Source organism: Arachis hypogaea, chromosome 15, assembly GCF_003086295.3.
Source record: "Arachis hypogaea cultivar Tifrunner chromosome 15, arahy.Tifrunner.gnm2.J5K5, whole genome shotgun sequence".
NCBI classification, from domain to species: Eukaryota; Viridiplantae; Streptophyta; class Magnoliopsida; order Fabales; family Fabaceae; genus Arachis; species Arachis hypogaea.
This window is the reverse complement of record NC_092050.1, coordinates 151138463-151157320: the sequence shown is the minus strand read 5'-3', so window position 1 is coordinate 151157320 and position 18858 is coordinate 151138463. Positions and strand designations below refer to the sequence as shown.

The 18858-nt window shown below is 34.0% G+C and overlaps 3 protein-coding genes across 3 annotated transcripts; all 3 read left to right on the top strand.

Moving 5' to 3' along the window:
• Positions 1–545: 545 nt before the first annotated feature.
• On the top strand, positions 546–5148 carry LOC112747245 (probable cation transporter HKT1;4). The gene is made up of 3 exons (XM_025795207.2): positions 546–1879; positions 3257–3472; positions 4825–5148. Exons 1-3 carry the CDS (start codon positions 618–620, stop codon positions 5021–5023), a joined length of 1677 nt encoding a protein of 558 aa, XP_025650992.1. The 5' UTR covers positions 546–617; the 3' UTR covers positions 5024–5148.
• A 2630-nt stretch (positions 5149–7778) lies between these two features.
• On the top strand, positions 7779–8712 carry LOC112749259 (uncharacterized). The gene is made up of 3 exons (XM_025797520.1): positions 7779–8279; positions 8364–8510; positions 8623–8712. The coding sequence occupies exons 1-3, from the start codon at positions 7779–7781 to the stop codon at positions 8710–8712; spliced, it is 738 nt and encodes a 245-aa protein (XP_025653305.1).
• Positions 8713–15780: 7068 nt separating this feature from the next.
• On the top strand, positions 15781–18630 carry LOC112749258 (uncharacterized). Its single transcript, XM_025797519.1, has 5 exons — positions 15781–16696; positions 16781–16894; positions 16940–17172; positions 17260–17635; positions 17729–18630. The coding sequence occupies exons 1-5, from the start codon at positions 15781–15783 to the stop codon at positions 18628–18630; spliced, it is 2541 nt and encodes an 846-aa protein (XP_025653304.1).
• Positions 18631–18858: the final 228 nt, after the last annotated feature.

Below are 18858 nucleotides of genomic sequence, written 5' to 3'. Positions count from 1 at the left end.
GTTGGAGTTCTTGCAAAGTGGAAAGAAAGGAGAGAGCAGATGGAGAATTTCTATGGATGTGTTCAGATTCTGAATCATATTCTGAAAAATGGACGAAATGTGGAAATGCCATCATTGCAACTGTAAACTCTCTTTCTCGCTGAAAATGTTATTGGAGTTCTCTGCCACCATCACTAAAGCTCTTTTGATTGTCAGATCAAAGTTTTCTGTTCAAATATAACATCATATTTTTATGTTTGGGTATTTTTGTCAAATTTTAAAATTTTTAAAAAATTATTTTATTAATAACAAAAATTAGGTATTGTTAGCATCAGAATTTTTTGGGTACTAATTTGGTATATATATATATATATATATATATATATATATATATATATATATATATATATATATATATATATATATATATATATATATATATATATATATATATATATGATAATAAAGAGAAACCAAAAAAAGAAAGAAGAGAAGAATGAAGACATTATTGCTAATATTTTATTTTAAATGAAAAACAAAGAAACAATGATCCATCAATCGGAACGTTAGCATTGAAACAAGCCTTTAAATACCATAATCTCTATGCACCAAGACGCTGCCAATAATTAAAAAAAAAAATGAAGATGTTTGCTTGGTTTGGCAAGAAGTTACAACACCTTTGTAGCGTTTTATGTGGCCAACTCACTCTTTCTACCAAATCACTCTTCTTCCTTGCGGCATGCCTTTGCCGCTTCCTCCTCCAACAAACCAACCCTCTTTTGGTTCAAATCATCTACTTTTTTTCCCTTTCCTCAATTGGTTTTGGTTTCCTCAAGATTTTTAAGCCTAGAACATCATCACCCTCCTTCACCCCTAGGAACCTTGACTTGTTCTTCACCTCCGTTTCATCCGCCACGGTTTCGAGCATGTCCACCGTTGAGATGGAGGTGTTTTCCAACCCCCAACTAATCACCATTACCATTTTGATGTTTGTAGGTGGTGAGGTTTTCACTTCCATGGTAGGGTTACACTTTATTAGGTCAAGGCTCAAAACCGAGCTAGATAAAATTGCTGCCTCTCATGCTAGGCTTAGTACAACACAACCCATTATTGTTGATGACCAAATTGAACTTGGGTCGATCTCAAAATCTAAACTTGATGCTTCTAAACCCGAAAACGACGACGTTGATGATGATGGTGATGGTGAGGCTATTGTTAGTGTGTATGATGAAACTTTGCATAGTTCTTTTGGTGCCACAAGTGAGAACTTGAGGTACTTGTCCATGAAGCATTTGGGTTTTGTAATTCTAAGTTACTTTGTAGTTGTCCATGTCATAGGGGTTTTGGGTGTGTCCCTTTATATTGAAGTTATTTCTAGTGCTAAAATGGTGCTGAAGAATAAGGGTCTAAATAGGTTCACATTCTCTGTTTTCACCGTGATTTCAACTTTTGCAAGTTGTGGTTTTGTTCCAACCAATGAAAATATGGTTGTTTTTAGAAAGAATTCGGGTATGCTTCTAATGCTTGTTCCTCAAGTGCTTCTTGGGAACACATTGTACCCTTCTTGCTTGAGATTTTGTGTGTGGTTATTGGGAAAGTTTAACTATAAGAAGAGAGAGACAAGGTACCTTTTGAAGAAGACAGAGGAGGTTGGTTACAAACACTTGCTCTCAAGGGAGTATTCTATTTTCTTAGTTGCCACTGTTTTTGGGTTTATTGTGGTTCAAATTGTGGTGTTTTGTTCAATGGATTGGAATTCACAAGGTTTGGTGGGAATGAATGTTTATGAGAAGTTTGTTGGTGTGTTGTTCCAAAGTGTGAATTCAAGACACTCAGGAGAAACAATTGTGGATTTGTCAATACTATCTTCTGCAATCTTGGTCTTATTTGTTGTCATGATGTTAGTATCTCTCTATCTATCTCCTCAAATCATAATATATTTTCCATGCACATATTTAATTTGATGAAATAATACCTTTAATGGATGGTAATAGGTCATTTATATGTATGTACATCTCATTTAATTGTAAATTGAATACATGAAATAGGAATTAACATAATATTTTATATAACATATTTATTATTTCAAATTTCATGTCGCATGATATTTTTACAAAAGATTAAGTATAGGAAATTAATTTTTAATTTGTCCATTTTTTTATTGCAAGAGTTTTTTAACTCTCATTTTTTTGGAGGGTTTAGAATTAGGATTTAGGGAATAGAATTTAGGATTAAAAATTGAAGGTTTATAATTTAAGATAAAAAAAAATAGTTTCCTAATTAAATTTTTAGAAACAAAATAAAGATATATTTATTTTGTATTTTTTATAATTTTTATATTGTCAATATTTTCCACTATAAAAATTTTGTAAAAAAGAAAACAAAATTTCTTCTTTTTATTGTTCTTATCTTCTTTTACGAAATTCTAAAAAAGTAAAAAAAAAAAAAATTAAAACATCAACCTGACTTGACTGTAATCAAAACATTTCATGTTCTACTATAACATTTGAAAATCCATTATTATTGCACCAATTTGATAGCGATTATAATTTATAATAAATATATCCTTACTTTACGCAAAGGTTCCTAGGTTAAGTTATTTGAACTCTTCCAAGTTCCATAATACTTGTTGTCATGATACTAATAATTTTCATTTTTAATCATATATAGTTGGTTACTTACTTGGTTATACGTATAAGATATGATTTTTTTATAATCCAGTCCCATGTTTATTTTCATTTAACTAATAGAGTTATAATCGCACCTTCCCTCCCCTTTTGTACTTACATTTATTAATTCCAATAATTGATATTTTAATATTGCAATTATTGTGTTCTTGTGAATAATAAGTTAATAGAGTTATTAGACTAAAAATATTCAGAGTTCAATCACAACTTTATTACCATAAAATATCATTGTCTAGTCAATCTGTGTCAAAATGTGGGGTGGGGGTATAAAATAAAGTAGACAACGTGGCTCAAATAATTAATAATAAAATAAAAGGTCTAATAACTTAATACTAAGTGCAGTATTATTATTTTTATTATTGTTATTTTTCAAGTAATACCTGAACTTTTTAGTCAACAAATAATTAATAATCATTGCATTATTATTGAATAAAATAATAACTAGCACATAAAAATTTGATTTGTTAATCCATTTTGAGTATTATTATTACTTCTTTGATTTTGTTTTCATTTTTCTTTTATGGATAGGTTATAATTGAATATATAAGACTAATAATAATGTTTATATTTATTGGATAACATGTGCACAGGTACCTTCCTCCATACACCTCTTTTCTTCCATTGAAAGATCATGAGAAGGATTCAGAAATAAGAAAGAGAAAAGGAAAATTAATGGAGAATTTGATATTCTCTCAGCTCTCCTATTTAGTCATTTTCGTCATACTAGTGTGCATAACAGAGAGGAAGAACCTGAAGGAGGATCCTCTCAATTTTAATGTTTTGAATATTGTTATTGAAGTTATAAGGTTAGACTTCTATTAATTATATTCCATCAACAACCATTGCATGCATTATATTAGGGTTTCTGATCAGATAAAGCATTTGAAAATGCTATATGTTAATTGAGAAAAACTATTGGTAACTAACAATTTTTTGCCAACAAAAATAAAGAAAAATAAACAATTCACAATAAAAAAATATTTGAAATTAGAAATAATAATAAAAAAATAGAATTTAGTGTCTAGAATGTAGGACTTAGAATTTAAGATTTAAGATTTAGGATGATTGAAAGTGGTCGTTAGAAGAGTTTGCCAGCGACTGACACTACAATCAATGAAATAAGTGATTTATGATTATAGGTGAAATTAAAGTATTAGAAAGAAGAAAAAAAAAAGGTAAAAACGATCATTTAAAAAAAAGGTAAATAGTTCATGAATTTTTTTAGTTTATTAACTGATATTGTCTGATTTTTTGTTGGTTATCTAACATAATTGATAAATTAATTATATATTGTCCGTGTAAACATATATTTAGAAAGTATATTATTTTTAGCTAATTCTAAAATGAAAGAATTTTTCCATGCATAGAATAAAGAAAAAGGTTTAATTTTATATTAAAAATTAATAAAAATAAAATAAAATATTTCATGTGATAATCATTCAACCATTCATAAAAAAAACTCTTCATCGCTTTACTGTACCATTATTCTTTCCTTTATCTAAGATAAAGGACATAATTCTCTTCTATATAAATAAATTACCTATCTTTCTTATATGTAAAGAAAGAAATGCCTAATTTTATATTTAGGATTATTGTCATGGTGCATGAATTTGCCCTCTCTCTCTCTCTCTCTCTCTCTCTCTCTCTCTCTCCTCTCTCTCTCTCTCTCTCTCTCTCTCTCTCTCTCTCTCTCATATATATATATATATATATATATATATATATATATATATATATATATATATATATATATATATACAGAGTTTATTATTCTATGACTCAGAGATGACATTTAATTAAATAATTATAATCATAACAACCTGACCACAAACCTTGTTTGCCCCGTCCACATGAATAACAAACTGAATTATAACCAATTTTGTATTTTAGTCCTCGCAACAATTAATTTTGTATAACTCTTTTCGAGTCATGCTATATGACAAACGATTTTATAGTCAATATATGAGAAGCCAATTAATTAATTAATTCAAATATTACATGACTAATTCTTTTATATATATTTATCTTGTATTTGAGTTAATAATAGTCAATTTTCTATTTTTTTTCTAAAAGTAATTGTTCCCTAATATTTTCCTTAACTAAATATAAACTTTTTCTTGTGAAATTATTTAATTTGTATTGAATTGGATTGATGCAGTGCATATGGGAACGTAGGGTTTAGTACAGGGTATAGTTGTAAAAGACAATTGCATCCAGAACCAAACTGTGAAGACAAATGGTTTGGATTTGTGGGAAAATGGAGTGATGAGGGAAAGATTATTCTTATTCTTGTCATGTTTTTTGGAAGGCTCAAGAAATTCAACATGAATGGTGGCAAGGCTTGGAAGCTCCTCTAATTTTGTCAATATTCTATGTATACTTAATATATGCATGCAGCAACTCATTAGCCAGCAACAAACTCTTAAATGGAGCTCAAATTCGTGACGATAGTCCTTGACCTATCGAATTAGGCATACCGTGAAAAAGCAATATATATATATATATATATATATATATATATATATATATATATATATATATATATATTAATGCATGTGAAAGTGTAATTGTACAGCACTTTTAACTTATCATCACATTCATCCCCTTTCTTTATCCTAGTTGGTATAAAAAACTAAAAGATGTACCATGTGTGAAAATGTACAGCATATAGTATAGATGATTAGAGTAAATACTCAAATTGCTTATCAAAGAATTTTATATCATATTTTAGTCATTAACAAATATTTATTCTTTATAAATTTTTAAAGATTATTTCCGTCAGATAAATTAGTCTCTTTGCTACTTTCAATTAAAATTTTAATATTTGTATTGAAAAATAAGTTCAAAATAAATTTGATAAAAATATTAGGTATATACTAAAATTAGTTATTATATATTTATGTATAAATCTATTATATATTGAGTAAATAACTAAATTGGTCTCCGAAAAATAGCCCGATCTCCAAATTAGTCCCCATAAGAAAAAGATAATAAAAATTGTCCCCGAAAAATTTAAAATTGGTAACGTTAGTCCTTCCGTCAAATGTTTGAGTAACGGCGTAAACATCTGCTAACCTGGCCGTTAGTGTGACACCTCAGCGAAACCTTAAACGGCATCATTTTCTTTGCTCCCCGTTACAACGTTTGGGTTTTCATCCCTGTTTCCTATTGTTTCTCTAGTTACATCCTTCTTCTGAAAAGAAAAAATCTCTGTAATTCCTTCATCTTAGTTGTTTCCTCCAGGAAAACGAAGCATTGAACGGCGACTACCAGGCTTGACCGACGACGACAGTGTGCTGGAGTTGTTGGTGAGCGGTTTACGACGATATTGGTCAACCGAAAAGAGCACTCCATCGCCTTGCGTGAGAGGTAGGTTAGCTTTCTTTTGTTATTTTGTGAGAGTGATTGTGGTTTTATCTCCTGATCAATGTGGTTGTATTATCGTTGGAAATCCATTGTTACTGTTTACAATGTTAGGGTTTAGGAGAATGTGTTCAGGCTTAGGGCTTTGGTGATTATCCATGATATGACCCTGTTTTTGGATTCTTGAGAACGATGTTTGTGCTCTGTGTAGCTGCATGTTTGTGTTTTAGATTCATTTTGGTAGTTGATGTTGAATATGCTTTGCCTCTTCATGAAAAAAATTTCCATCAGTTGTGTGTGTTGCTGTTTTGGTTTCAGATGGAAGGTCCCCCTATGACCTTTGTATTTCACCATGGTGGGAAGTTCCAAATAGATGAATCAGGCTATCTGTGTTATGAACCAGATAATACTGTAGTATTAATGGGTGTAGATTCAGACACTCTAGACGTTTTCTTTGTGAAGGGATACTATAAGGAGTTGGGATATGCTGAGATGAACAATTGCTTGTGGAAAGTGTCTGGAACGCTGCTGGATAACGGCTTGAGGAGGCTAGAAAATGACACTGATCTGTTGGCATTGGTTAAGGATTGTAGGAGGAATCATCACCTCATAAACATCTATTTTGAGCATGTAGTGTCTAAGCCACACGTGGTTGACTGCATGAGCGAGGATGATGATGATGTACTATGTTTGCCAACCATCCCTGAAGAAGCAGAGAAACTGAACAAGGACCACAATGATGCAATGTCCCAAGATTATTGTAAGACAACAAAAAAATCACCTCAGCCAAAAAGAGCCAAAACTCAGCCCACTCCTAAGGCCACTCTTTAGCCCACTGCTAAGCCCACTCCTCAGCCCACACTAAAGCCCACTCCTCAGCCCACACCTAAGCCCACTCCTCAGCCCACACCTAAAGTCACACCTGAGCCAACTCCTGAGCCCACACCTAAGCCCACTCCTCAGCCCAACCCCCAACCCACACGTACGCCATACCTAAGCCCACTCCAAAGCCCAAAACTAAGCCCATGAAAAAGCCCGTCCAGCAACCCAAACCTTGGACTAAACCCCAGGCTGCTAAAGGGAGTGGCAAGGCTACAGCAGTCGATAAGATCAGCAAGAAGGTGAAAGCTACAACCAGTACAAGATCTGGAAGGCAAGTTAAGGCAACTCCAGTTGATAATAATAGTGACTCTCATGATTCATATGAGAGTGCTGAAGACAGTTTGTACAAGCCTCCAAAAGTTGCAGGAGATTCTATATACAGTAGTGACAGTGACAGTAGAGTTGATGGAGTAGAGTCTTCTAGGGCCAAGAAAGTAGATCACAGAGAGAAGCATAGGCCTGCTGCTGATAGAACAAGGGACAAAGCTATTGAAACTGATGACTCCAGCTATGAGGATATCGAATCTGATGAATGCTCTGATGGAGGTATTCTATAATTAATTGTGTATGAGTTATTGAATTTTCTTGTTTAATAGATCTACTTCAACTAATTTTTTCTATTAAAATTTTGTGGTATTTTCATGTAATTTCAGAGTCAGATGACGAATTTTTCTGGGAAAAATCATCAGATGGAAATGAATGAAAGTCAGAAGATTCTGCCCATGAGTTAGACTCTGAAGACGAAGGGCCAGCTGTGTATCCACATTATAATAACAAGGCCAAATTTGGTGATCTGAAGTTTGAGGTAAGTATGATTTTCAAATCCAAGCAACATTTTATGGCTGCCACTAGAGATTACACTATACAATGGGTAGGAATATAAGGTTCTATAAGAATGACAAGGTTAGAGTCAGGGCTGTTTGTAAGTGTGAAGACTGTCCATGGATAGTATATTGTAGACACGACCCCAGTGATGGTTCCTGGCAGATAAAAACACTAGTTGACAATCACACTTGCGCAAGAAAGCGAAAAAACAGAGCTGCTACATTGGAATGGATTGTGAATAAGTTATACCCAAAACTTAGGAAGCACCCTAAGATGAAGCATAGGGAGGTGTATGAGTGGTTTGTTAGGAAGTGCAACGTGAAGCTGAATAGTTCATGCATTACCAGAGCTCTTAAGGCGTCTAGGAAGATAGTTGAACGGGATGAGATTGCTCAATACGGGTTGATATGGGATTATGCACATGAATTGCTAACTGCCAACCCAGGTTCCACAGTTCAGGTGGGTGTGATTCCCATTACTGATAATCCGCCTCAGTTCGAGATATTTTATGTCTGCCTAGATGCTTATAAGAAGGGTTTCAAGGCAGGGTGTAGGCCATTGATAGGATTAGATGGGGCATTCCTGAAAACATTACATGGAGGATAGCTTCTCACTGCATGCGGACAGGATGCAAACAATCATATTTTTGTGATTGCATATGCAATTGTTGATGTTGAGAACAAAGAGAACTGGAAATGGTTCTTGGAGCTGCTCCTCTCAGACCTGGGAGAATATGAGACAAAGAACTTGTGTTTCATATCAGACATGCAAAAGGTGAGGACCAATTTGAATCGCGATTTGATTTTCAATGACTTTTTTTATTTAATGATGCTTCTTTGAGGACTGGAATGACTATAAATCTTGTCGGGTTTGACTGTTTGTGCAGGGGTTAATACCAGCTGTCAAAGAACTCGTCCCAACAGTTCTACACAGATTTTGTGTCTGGCATTTGTGGAGGAACTTCTCCAAACAGTAGGGCAGCGTCGAGCTTAAGGACTTGGTCTGGGAGTGTGCAAGATCGAGGACCCCAGTTGAGTTCGAAAGGAATATGACTAGAATCAAGAGGATTAATCAACAAGCTTGGGAATACTTAGCCAAGTGGCCGAATGAAGCTTGGACCAAAGCCCATTTCAGTGAAGGGCCAAAGGTCGACAACATTTGCAACAACGCTTGTGAATCCTTCAATGCAAAGACAAAGAATGACAGAGGTAAGCCTATTCTGAGCTTGGCAGAGGAGGTACGAAGAATGGTTATGAAAAGCATGTCTGACAATAGACTGAAGCTTCTGAGTTATCAACGAATACTTACTCCAGTTCAGCAAAGTAGGCTAGAATCTCTTATTAAGTTATCCAGAAACTGGGCTCCCTACTGGTCGGGTGATGCGAAAGAGGAAGTCTACGAAGTTCAAGGATGGCCTACTAATATGGTGGTAGATTTGGGGAACCATACTTGCTCCTGCAGGTTTTGGCAGTTGACAGGTTGAATTCATAACTGATTTCTTCTTTCAGATGCATACCATGATACATACTTAACTGAATGAAATTATTTTTTGTGAAATATATAGGAATGCCTTGTATGCACGCAATATCAGCCATTCAAAAAAAATGATAAGAGGCCTGAGGAGTATTTTCACGAATGGTTGACTATGGAGGCGTACAAAAGAACATACCAATTCAATGTTAATCCCGTCAAGGGACAAGATCTATGGGAGAAAACTGGTTCTCCTGCACCTGTTCCACCTCCTATCAAACCTAAATCAGGCAGACCAACAACAAATAGAAGGAAGGACAAGGCTAAAGGACCCACTGGCACGAAGACAAAAATGAAAAGAAAGTATGCTCCAATTCGGTGCAAATGCTGTGGAGAGGTGAGCCACAACAAGAGAACTTGCAGAAGAAAAAAGCAAGACGATGCTCAAGAGAAAGCAAGGATAATGCAGTTGCAGCTTGCAGCTGTTCAACCACCACAACCTGCACCTGGTCCGGAAGCAGAAAAGGTAGATCACACTCAGCCCATACAGACACTACCTGCAGTAGCAGCAGCTGCTCCAGATGAACAGACTGAAATTTCTGTTACTCAGCATGCTCAGCTTCCACTGACACAACAATCACACACCTCAACCAATGTCACTTAGATTATCTTCTAAAGATTTTTAAATTGAGCATTAGTTACTTGTAGCTATTTTTATTTGAGACAATGATGATAAATGTTTGATGCAAACTAGAGGTAGAGGAAGGCCTCCAAAACTCCATGTCACCAGGGCCAGGGCAAAGGGAAATGCCTCTCCAGGAGCAGTTGCTGTATCTGCTGAAACCATCAAGGGTAGCAGCTCCGCAACAGCCAAGAAACTTGCCAGCTTCATGACATTTGTTCCAACTCTGGGTTTCAAACCTCCCAGAAAAAAAGACATGGAATGACTTCAATACTTAAAGACATAAAATATAGGGCAATTAGCATCTGTTATTTTGTCAGGGCCAAATTTTACCATTTATAAACAATGTGGTAGTTGTGGTATCTTCAATAGCCCTATTTTTTTGTATAGCCCTTTATGGTATACTGCTATTCAACTGTCAGCTACTACCTTTTGTGTTATTATTATGATAAAACAATGTTATTTGAATCTGAGACAATGGAAACTAGTACACCATTAGTGAGGTTATGCTATTCCTATTTCACTTAATTTTAATTCTGTTTATTCTGATTTGCTTACATTATGTTATGATCAACAACAATGTTGCATGTAGATAAATTTTTACTAATAAAGAAACATGAACATACAAGGTTTTCACAACAACAGCAAACTATCAAGGTTCACAACATCCACGTTTTTACAGTAACTACTTCACTTCCCACTAAAGAACATACACATAATCATAAAAACCACAATCACAACTATTAATCCAAAATACAGTTGCATCCTAAGTGCTTTAACTTCAGCTTCTAAGCTCATCATTCTCCATGATATGTTATGGTTTAAGAAAACAGCATCACTCTCCATTTCTGCATCAGTTTTAACTTCTCTTAAGTGCTCTAATCCTTCATACTCGTCATCCTCAGTCCACCTAAAGTAATTGCAGTGGCTGCCCTTCTGCACAACATCAGGGTACAAAAATGTCAAAATCCCACTCAAATAATTTGAAGTTTCAACAAGACTACATTCATAACTCATCCGGTATCTTGGACAAGCATGCAACAATCTATCAGGATTATTTTCTTTTGTCCCAGACTTCTTGATCACTGTCTTCAGCCCACAAAAGCAAACTTGGTCGGAGTTCTTCCTCCGCCACCGCAGCGAAGAGCTCGAAGCATGGCTTCCGTGTGATTGCGACACTTGTCGACTGCGACTCCCACCTACGCTACCCATCGTGCAGTTGGTCAAGAATTTTCGGCCTCTGCAGAATCAATCTAAAGCTGCAGCAACAATGGCATTTCAGACGAAGAAGGGATTAGGGTTTATAGACCTAGGACTAATTTGACATACATATGGAAACATATCTTGTCACCAGCCACTCTGCGCCAAGCTGGCATGCTGATATGCCACACTGACAGCCACATAAGCAACAGTTAACGGCGTCAATGACGGAATTCACAGAACGTTGACGGAAGGACTAATGTTACCAATTTTAAATTTTTCGGGAACAATTTTTATTATCTTTTTCTTACGGGGACTAATTTGGAGATCGGGCTATCTTTCGGGGACCAATTTGGCTATTTACTCATTATATATTACTAATTTTAAGATCAAAATGTGCCACATATCACTTTCTCATTGCAATTGAAATCAAATTTTTTCTTCTAAAATTAAAGAATTTTTCTCTCTTCTCTCTTCTTTTCTCTATCTCTCTCATTCTTTCACTTACTCTATCTCTCTTATATATCATTATCAATGACTAATTATGAATTTGATAATCAAAATATATAACATAACATCCTCTAATTGTATTTAAATTAAATTAAAATTAAAATCAAAATACTAAAATTGAACTATAACTATATTATATATTATATTTATATATTACTAACTAATTTAATAATTAAAATGTGTCACATGACACACTCTTATTAAAATTTAGAAAAAATATTTTTCTCTAAAATTAGTAAATATCTTCCTTATATTTTCTTATCTACCTCTCTTTTTTTCTATTTTTCTCTATCCTTCCCACTCTATATATAATTTATAATTCATATTTTATATTAGTAATTTGACAAATCAAAATGTGTCACTATATAGTTTTATTATAATTAAAATAAAAATTTTTGTTAGCTTCCAAAATTAACAAACTCCCTCTCTCATTCTTCTTCTTTATCTTTCTCTCTTTTTTCTCTCATTTTCTATTTTTCTCTACCTTTATGTTCTACAAAAAATAAAATTAATAATATAATATAATTTCAATAAAAAATATTATTATATACATATTTTTTATTTAATTTTAAATTTTTACTGCTTATCTTTTTAATATATATTTCACTTTTTTTCTTTTAAATATTTATTACATATAATTTTAAAAAATACTAATGTTATGATTAAAATTTAGAATCAAGATTCAATTGTTTAAAAAAAATGAGTTAATTTTATAACTATCAATATAAATTTTTTTTATGTTAATATCGAATTATATTTTTATATATATAGAAAAAAATATTATTTTTAAATAGCAAGCATAAAAATTAATTATTTTTATTTGTGCAACAAACTTAATACCTAATCAAATATAAAAATATACACGTTAAACTCTTTTAAATTTTAGATAACGAATGTTAAAATTAATCTCTTTCATTTGAAAATAATAACTAAAAAACTTATTATTTAATTTTGTTTAAGACTCTGGTCTTCTTAGTCGACGGGGACTTTTGTCTCTTACGACCATTTTATAAAAATAGTTTAATGTTATAAATTTTTCGTATCATAATCTATAATATATCAGGACTGACGTAATTTTAAAAGATTTATATTCCCTTAATAATATTACGAGTAAAAATATTAGTATATATAAAATTTAATTTATTTTTAATATGTATTTTATATTTTAATTAGTGAATAATTTTAATATCTAATTTTAAAATACATGTATCATAGTTGTAAATTTTATTATAAGATAATTAAGTCTTAAAAAATATCACTATAAGATAAATTACTCTCTTTTAAAATGATAGCAAAACCAATCTGACAAAATTAATTTTCGAGAACCTGTGCCGAGTAAAAAATGGTTAAGGACCAAAGTCTCACATTATACAATCAACCAAATTTTGAATCCAAGGGTGTTCTTTTCAAAGGAACAAGATATGGCATTAGTACAAGTCATTTTTTTTTCCACCATTTATTAGTACAAGTCTTTGATAAGCAATTTTTTTTTTTAGGTGCCCATGGTATCTCCTAATTTAATAAGACAAAGACTAATTCGTTACGAATTTGAACTTCATTTTCAATAAATTATTGCATGCATAAAGAAAATTCAAACTCCCAACACTTTGGGTTGGTTTCTTTGATAAGCAATTTAGTTTTTTTTTTTTTTTTTTCTGGTCAGAAGGTACTTTTTTGGTAGCAGCAATTTTTTTTTTTGATCAAATGAATTGGATAACCCTCAATTCTAAGTATTACACTCATGTATTATGCATTCACACAATACACTCACACACACTACATGGGTACACTATTAATATGGGGGTGCAGCAAGGCAAGTGATGCTGCCATTGAACCAAGGCCTCGGCGGTAGCAGCAATTTAGGTATTGTTTTCAAATGATTATTAAAAGGGGTGGAAGCCCAATTATAAATCTTAAACCTAAATTATGATTTAAGAAAATAAATGGAAAAGGTTCGGGATCATACTGGACTTTTAGGTTTCGACCAATTACCGTTTTTGTTTTTGTTTTTAGATGGAGTTATCCTACAATTTTTATCTCAGTTCCTTGCTTTCAAACCCAAATGATATCCTGTCCAAAAAATAAAAAATATGAAACCTAAATGGTATCTCTTAATCTATTTATGTTTAATTACTTTTCCATTGTATCACATTTATACATACCAGTATTTTAACAGGTATTAACATACTTATGAATCTATTTTTTATAAATTAAATATTTATAATAATAAATTTAAGATTAATCAAGATGATAAATAATTTATATTTTAATTAACAAGTTTTGGATTCAATCTTAAAAATAGAAAACAAAAATTTATAAGTTATATAGAATAAAAATCATTTTCAAGACAAAAAAATTTGCACTAAATCCCTTCCATATTCCTATTATATATGTAAATAGATAATGGGTAATAGATATTAACTATCAGTGACAAAAAATAAGTATCATATAATAGAAATACTATAAAATTCTATTTAATGCATTCACTTTCTGTTTATATTATGATTTGTAAAAAAATAAAAATAAGAATAAAATTTATTTATTTTTATTTTTTTAAAAATCTGTAAACACAAAATATTAAAAAATAGAAATAAAAGGTAAAAATGAAAAGTAAAACAAACCCTTATGTAAAGAAAGTGAAAATTTAGTTGCCTTTTTTAGAGTAAAGTATATTTTTTGTCCTTTAAATTTGACAAAAATTTTAAAAATACCTTTAAATTTTATTTTGTTTCAATTTTATCCTAAAAAATTTCGTTTTGCATCAAATATAGCCTTAAAGGCTAATTTTTCAAAAAATTTAAAACCAATTCAAAAACAATTTCATAAGAACAACCCTCAATACAAACAAATCAAGCATAATTTTCATACATTATTGTTAAATTGGTCTTAAATTTTTTAAAAATTTAGCCGTGGAGAATATATTTGATGCAAATCGAAAATTTTTGGGACAAAATTAAAACAAAATAAAACTTAGATATATTTTTAAAACTTTTACCAAATTTTAGGGACAAAAAATATATTTTATTTTTTTTTAATAGAACTTATTAAAGGGGCTTTTTACTAGAATCTCCGCTTGCAAAATATAAACAATTATTGGCCCTTATTTGTCATCATTTTCTGTAAGCACAAAATTTGAAGTAATTTTATTAACATTTCCAAAATTAAAGTGCCTATAGTAAAAATTAAAAAATGTTTTTGATAATTAAAGTAGAATAATATATGTTTTCTTCTACCATTCACATGTGGGAAGATTTGGACGGATATTTGCAGACAACTACCAACAATAAACAAACAGCCTTCAAGAATTGACACATGATTCTCAATGGACTAATTCAAAGATTTTACTGTGCCCATGTTACTTCTTAATTTATTTATATATTCATATATGCTTTTATAGGTAGTTTGTCTCAAACAAGGTGTAACAACTGTTAAGCATTCAACAATAATTAGCAGAGATTACTTATACGTTTCTATATAGTTCTGAAAAATTATTTCAATTAATGACATATATTGATTTTTGATAATGATCGGAAGACAATAACTCAAAATTATTTCATTTAATTTAATATTTATATTTTATATATGTAATATTTATAATTATATATTTATTATATTTAATATTATCTAATTATTCTAACAGTAATTAATGAATATACGTTAAGATAAGTAATAATTAAAAAAGAAGAATGTGTAAGAAAGAGAATAACAGAATTGGGTGGGAGTGAGCACTCTAATGCAAACCATACTGCCAAGGGAAAGTTAGTTACAGAGCAGAGACACGTGGCTGCTGACCCACCTTCTGCAGAAGTGCGTAGAAGCATGAGAGGACGCATCATAAATACCAAATGGAAGGATTATGCAAGATAGTTAGAGCCTCGTATGGTGCTATTTTATCTTCTGTTCCTCTCTATTCTGGTTACATAATACTCATTGTTCCGTTCTAATCAATTCTTCTTCTCACCCAGGTTCTCATGCAAGATTAGAAATTGTTGCGTCCCTTTTTCTGGCTTCACTTAATTCTTCTTAGTCCGAATCTGTTCATTGTTCTTTTTTTCTTGTCTTCAAGTAATACTTTCAATTCATATAGCTACAAACTCCTTATAATTACATTCTGATTCATCAATACAACATCACTTTTTTCTTTGCGTTACTAAGTACCTTCCATTTGGTGCTTTCATTGCCATGGCAGACAACACCAGAATGAAGGGTTTGGAGGCCGACATCAAGAAGCTGTTCCAGATGATGGAGGAAAACAGATCTGAGCGTGCTCGATTGAAGGAAGCAACAGATCTGAAATTCGAGTCTCTCCAAGCCTCCATTTTCCAAATCGCTAATGAGTCTTCTCAGGCTCGCTCGGTTGTCTTGGGTTCTCACCATGGCGCGAACTCCGGAGGGGATCATTCTTGGCGCGGAGCTGCGCAATCCAGGAAGGTAAACTGCGACTTGGCCAAATTTGACGGATCTGATGCCTTAGCTTGGATTTTTTCTGTTGATCAATATTTTGAGTTCTTTCGGGTTCCCGAAGAGGAACAAGTGGGTCTAGCTGCAATGCACATGTCAGGTATGGCAATTCCCTGGTTTCAGATGACGCAACGTACATCCCCCTTTCGTTCTTGGACCCAATTGAAGAGATCAATTGAAATTGAGTTTGGTCCTTCACTGTTTGAATCGCCGAAAGAACTTCTTTTCAAACTCCAACAACAAGGGACGATTTCCGATTATTATGCAGAATTTGTGGCATTAGCTAACCGATCCCACATTGATCCCCTGGATGCCTTGAGGGATTGTTTCATTAGCGGGTTACAGCAGGATATTAGGCGTGAGGTCAAGGCGCAATGCCCGCCTTCCTTGATGAGGGCCGTGAGCTTGGCCCGTTTATACGAGGATAAGTTCTCACCCAACCCGACTATCACTACGGCGCCGGCCTCGTTCCGCGCTGTTAACCCTCCGACATTGGCTCTAACTCAACCTAAGCCTTCTCTATGTACAGGCTCTCCTCCATTACTACCAGCGCCATCACCACGATCCTTCACTTCTTCTCTACGGAATCTGATTCGCAGGTTATCCTCAGCTAAAATTCAGGCTAAGAGGGCCAAAGGCTTGTGTTATTGGTGCGATGAGAAATACACAGCTCTCCATAAATGCCCAAATAGACACTTCATGTTATTTCAGCTTGAATAAGACGAAGCCCCTGATGGGGAACAACAAGCTGCAATTGAAGAGGAAGTAGATCCCTTCCTTCAGACCCTGGAGCAACAAGTAACTGACCATCATCTATCCTACAATGCCATGCATGGTACCTCTGGTTCGTCCACAATCTGAATTAGAGCTCTCCTTCAAGGATTGGAGGTTCAAGCTCTATTGGATGGAGGCAGCTCTGATAGTTTCCTCCAGCCTCGAATAGCCAAATTCTTGAACATTCCAGTGCAGCCTGCCCCTGGTGTGAGGGTGATAGTGGAAAATTTTGGCATCATGGATGTTGAAGGTTATATCCCTTCTCTGGAGGTCACAATGAGTGAGTGCAAAGTCACTATTCCACACGTCTTTGTGCTGCATGTGGCTGGAGGTGACTTGGTGATTGGTTCTCCTTGGCTCAAACAACTGAAAACGCACATTGTGGACTATGATGCTGCTTTTCTTTGATTTCTGCATAATGGTGAGTTTGTGACGGTGCATGGTGAGAAGAACCCCACCCCGGAGCAAGCTCAATATCACCACATTCGACGTCTTCTCAACACTGATGTAATTGAGGAAGCCTTCACAGTGGAAGTTCAGCAACCTGCACAAAATACAGCCACTCTCCTGCCATTTTCTCCTACCATGGGGCCTGCTTTTGCTGAACTCCTCGAGAAGTATCAAATAGTGTTTCAGCAACCTACAGGGCTTCCCCCACAAAGATTGCATGATCACTCTATTCCCTTGGTAGAGGGGGAAGCACCAATTCGAGTTAGACCGTACCGATACCCTCACCACCATAAGACTCAAATTGAGTGCATGATTCAAGAGATGCTTAAGGATGGCATCATTCAGCCTAGCCGTAGCCCTTTTTCATCACCAATCCTTTTGGTAAAAAGAAAGGATGGATCTTAGAGATTCTGTACTGACTATCGTGCTTTGAATAATATTACAGTCAAGGATCGCTTTCCCATTCCCACAGTGGATGAACTTTTGGATGAGTTATTTGGAGCAAAAATTTTTTCAAAGTTGGATCTCAGATCAGGTTATCACAAGATTTTGGTAAAGCCGGAGGATAGATACAAGACCGCATTCCGCACACACCAAGGACATTACGAATGGCTAGTAATGCCATTTGGATTAACAAATGCACCAGCCACCTTCCAACATCTTATGAATGATATCTTTCAGCCATTCTTGAGAAAGTTTTTCCTTGTCTTCTTCGATGACATATTGATCTACAGCCCTTCCACTTCTCAGCATTTAGCACATTTGGAGATCGTGTTACAAACATTACAGAAGGAATCCTTATTTGCCAAGATGTCAAAATGCTTGTTTTCTGTGTCTGAAATTGACTATCTGGGCCACACCATCACGGAGAAAGGTGTGCACATGGAAAAGGATAAAATTCAAGCCGTAATAGCTTGGCCAACACCTGAGAACCTCAAACAACTTCGGGGATTTTTGGGGTTGACAGGTTACTATCGACGCTTCATCAAAGGCTATGCTTCTCTTGCATCTCCTCTCACAGATTTATTAAAGAGAGATGCCTTCCAGTGGAGCTCAGTTGCCGTGCATGTCTTTGAGTCATTGAAGAAGGCAATTACTTCAGAATCAATTTTAGCTCTTCCCAACTTCGATCAACCTTTTATAGTGGAAACTGATGCTTCTAGTACGGGAATTGGAGCGGTTCTTTTGCAAGATAAACACCCCATTACCTTCTTTTCTAAGAAATTATCTACTAACAAACAGCACAAGTCAGCCTATGCCCGGGAATTCTATGCAGTGACTGAAGCGGTAGCCAAGTTCCGCCATTACTTATTGGGGAAGAAATTCATTATACGTACAGATCAGTAGAGCTTAAAGACTCTAGGAGATCAGACCTTGCACACCCCTGACCAGCAAAAGTGGATACACAAGCTCATGGAATATGACTTTGAGATTCAATATAAACTTGGTAAGGAAAACACTGTTGCTGATGCCCTTTCTCGCAGCTTCATGGCTGCTTGGTCTTGCCCAAAACCGGAATGGTTCAATACATTGAAGAGCGAAATAGAGGCTGACAACGTACTGAGGGAGCTTTGG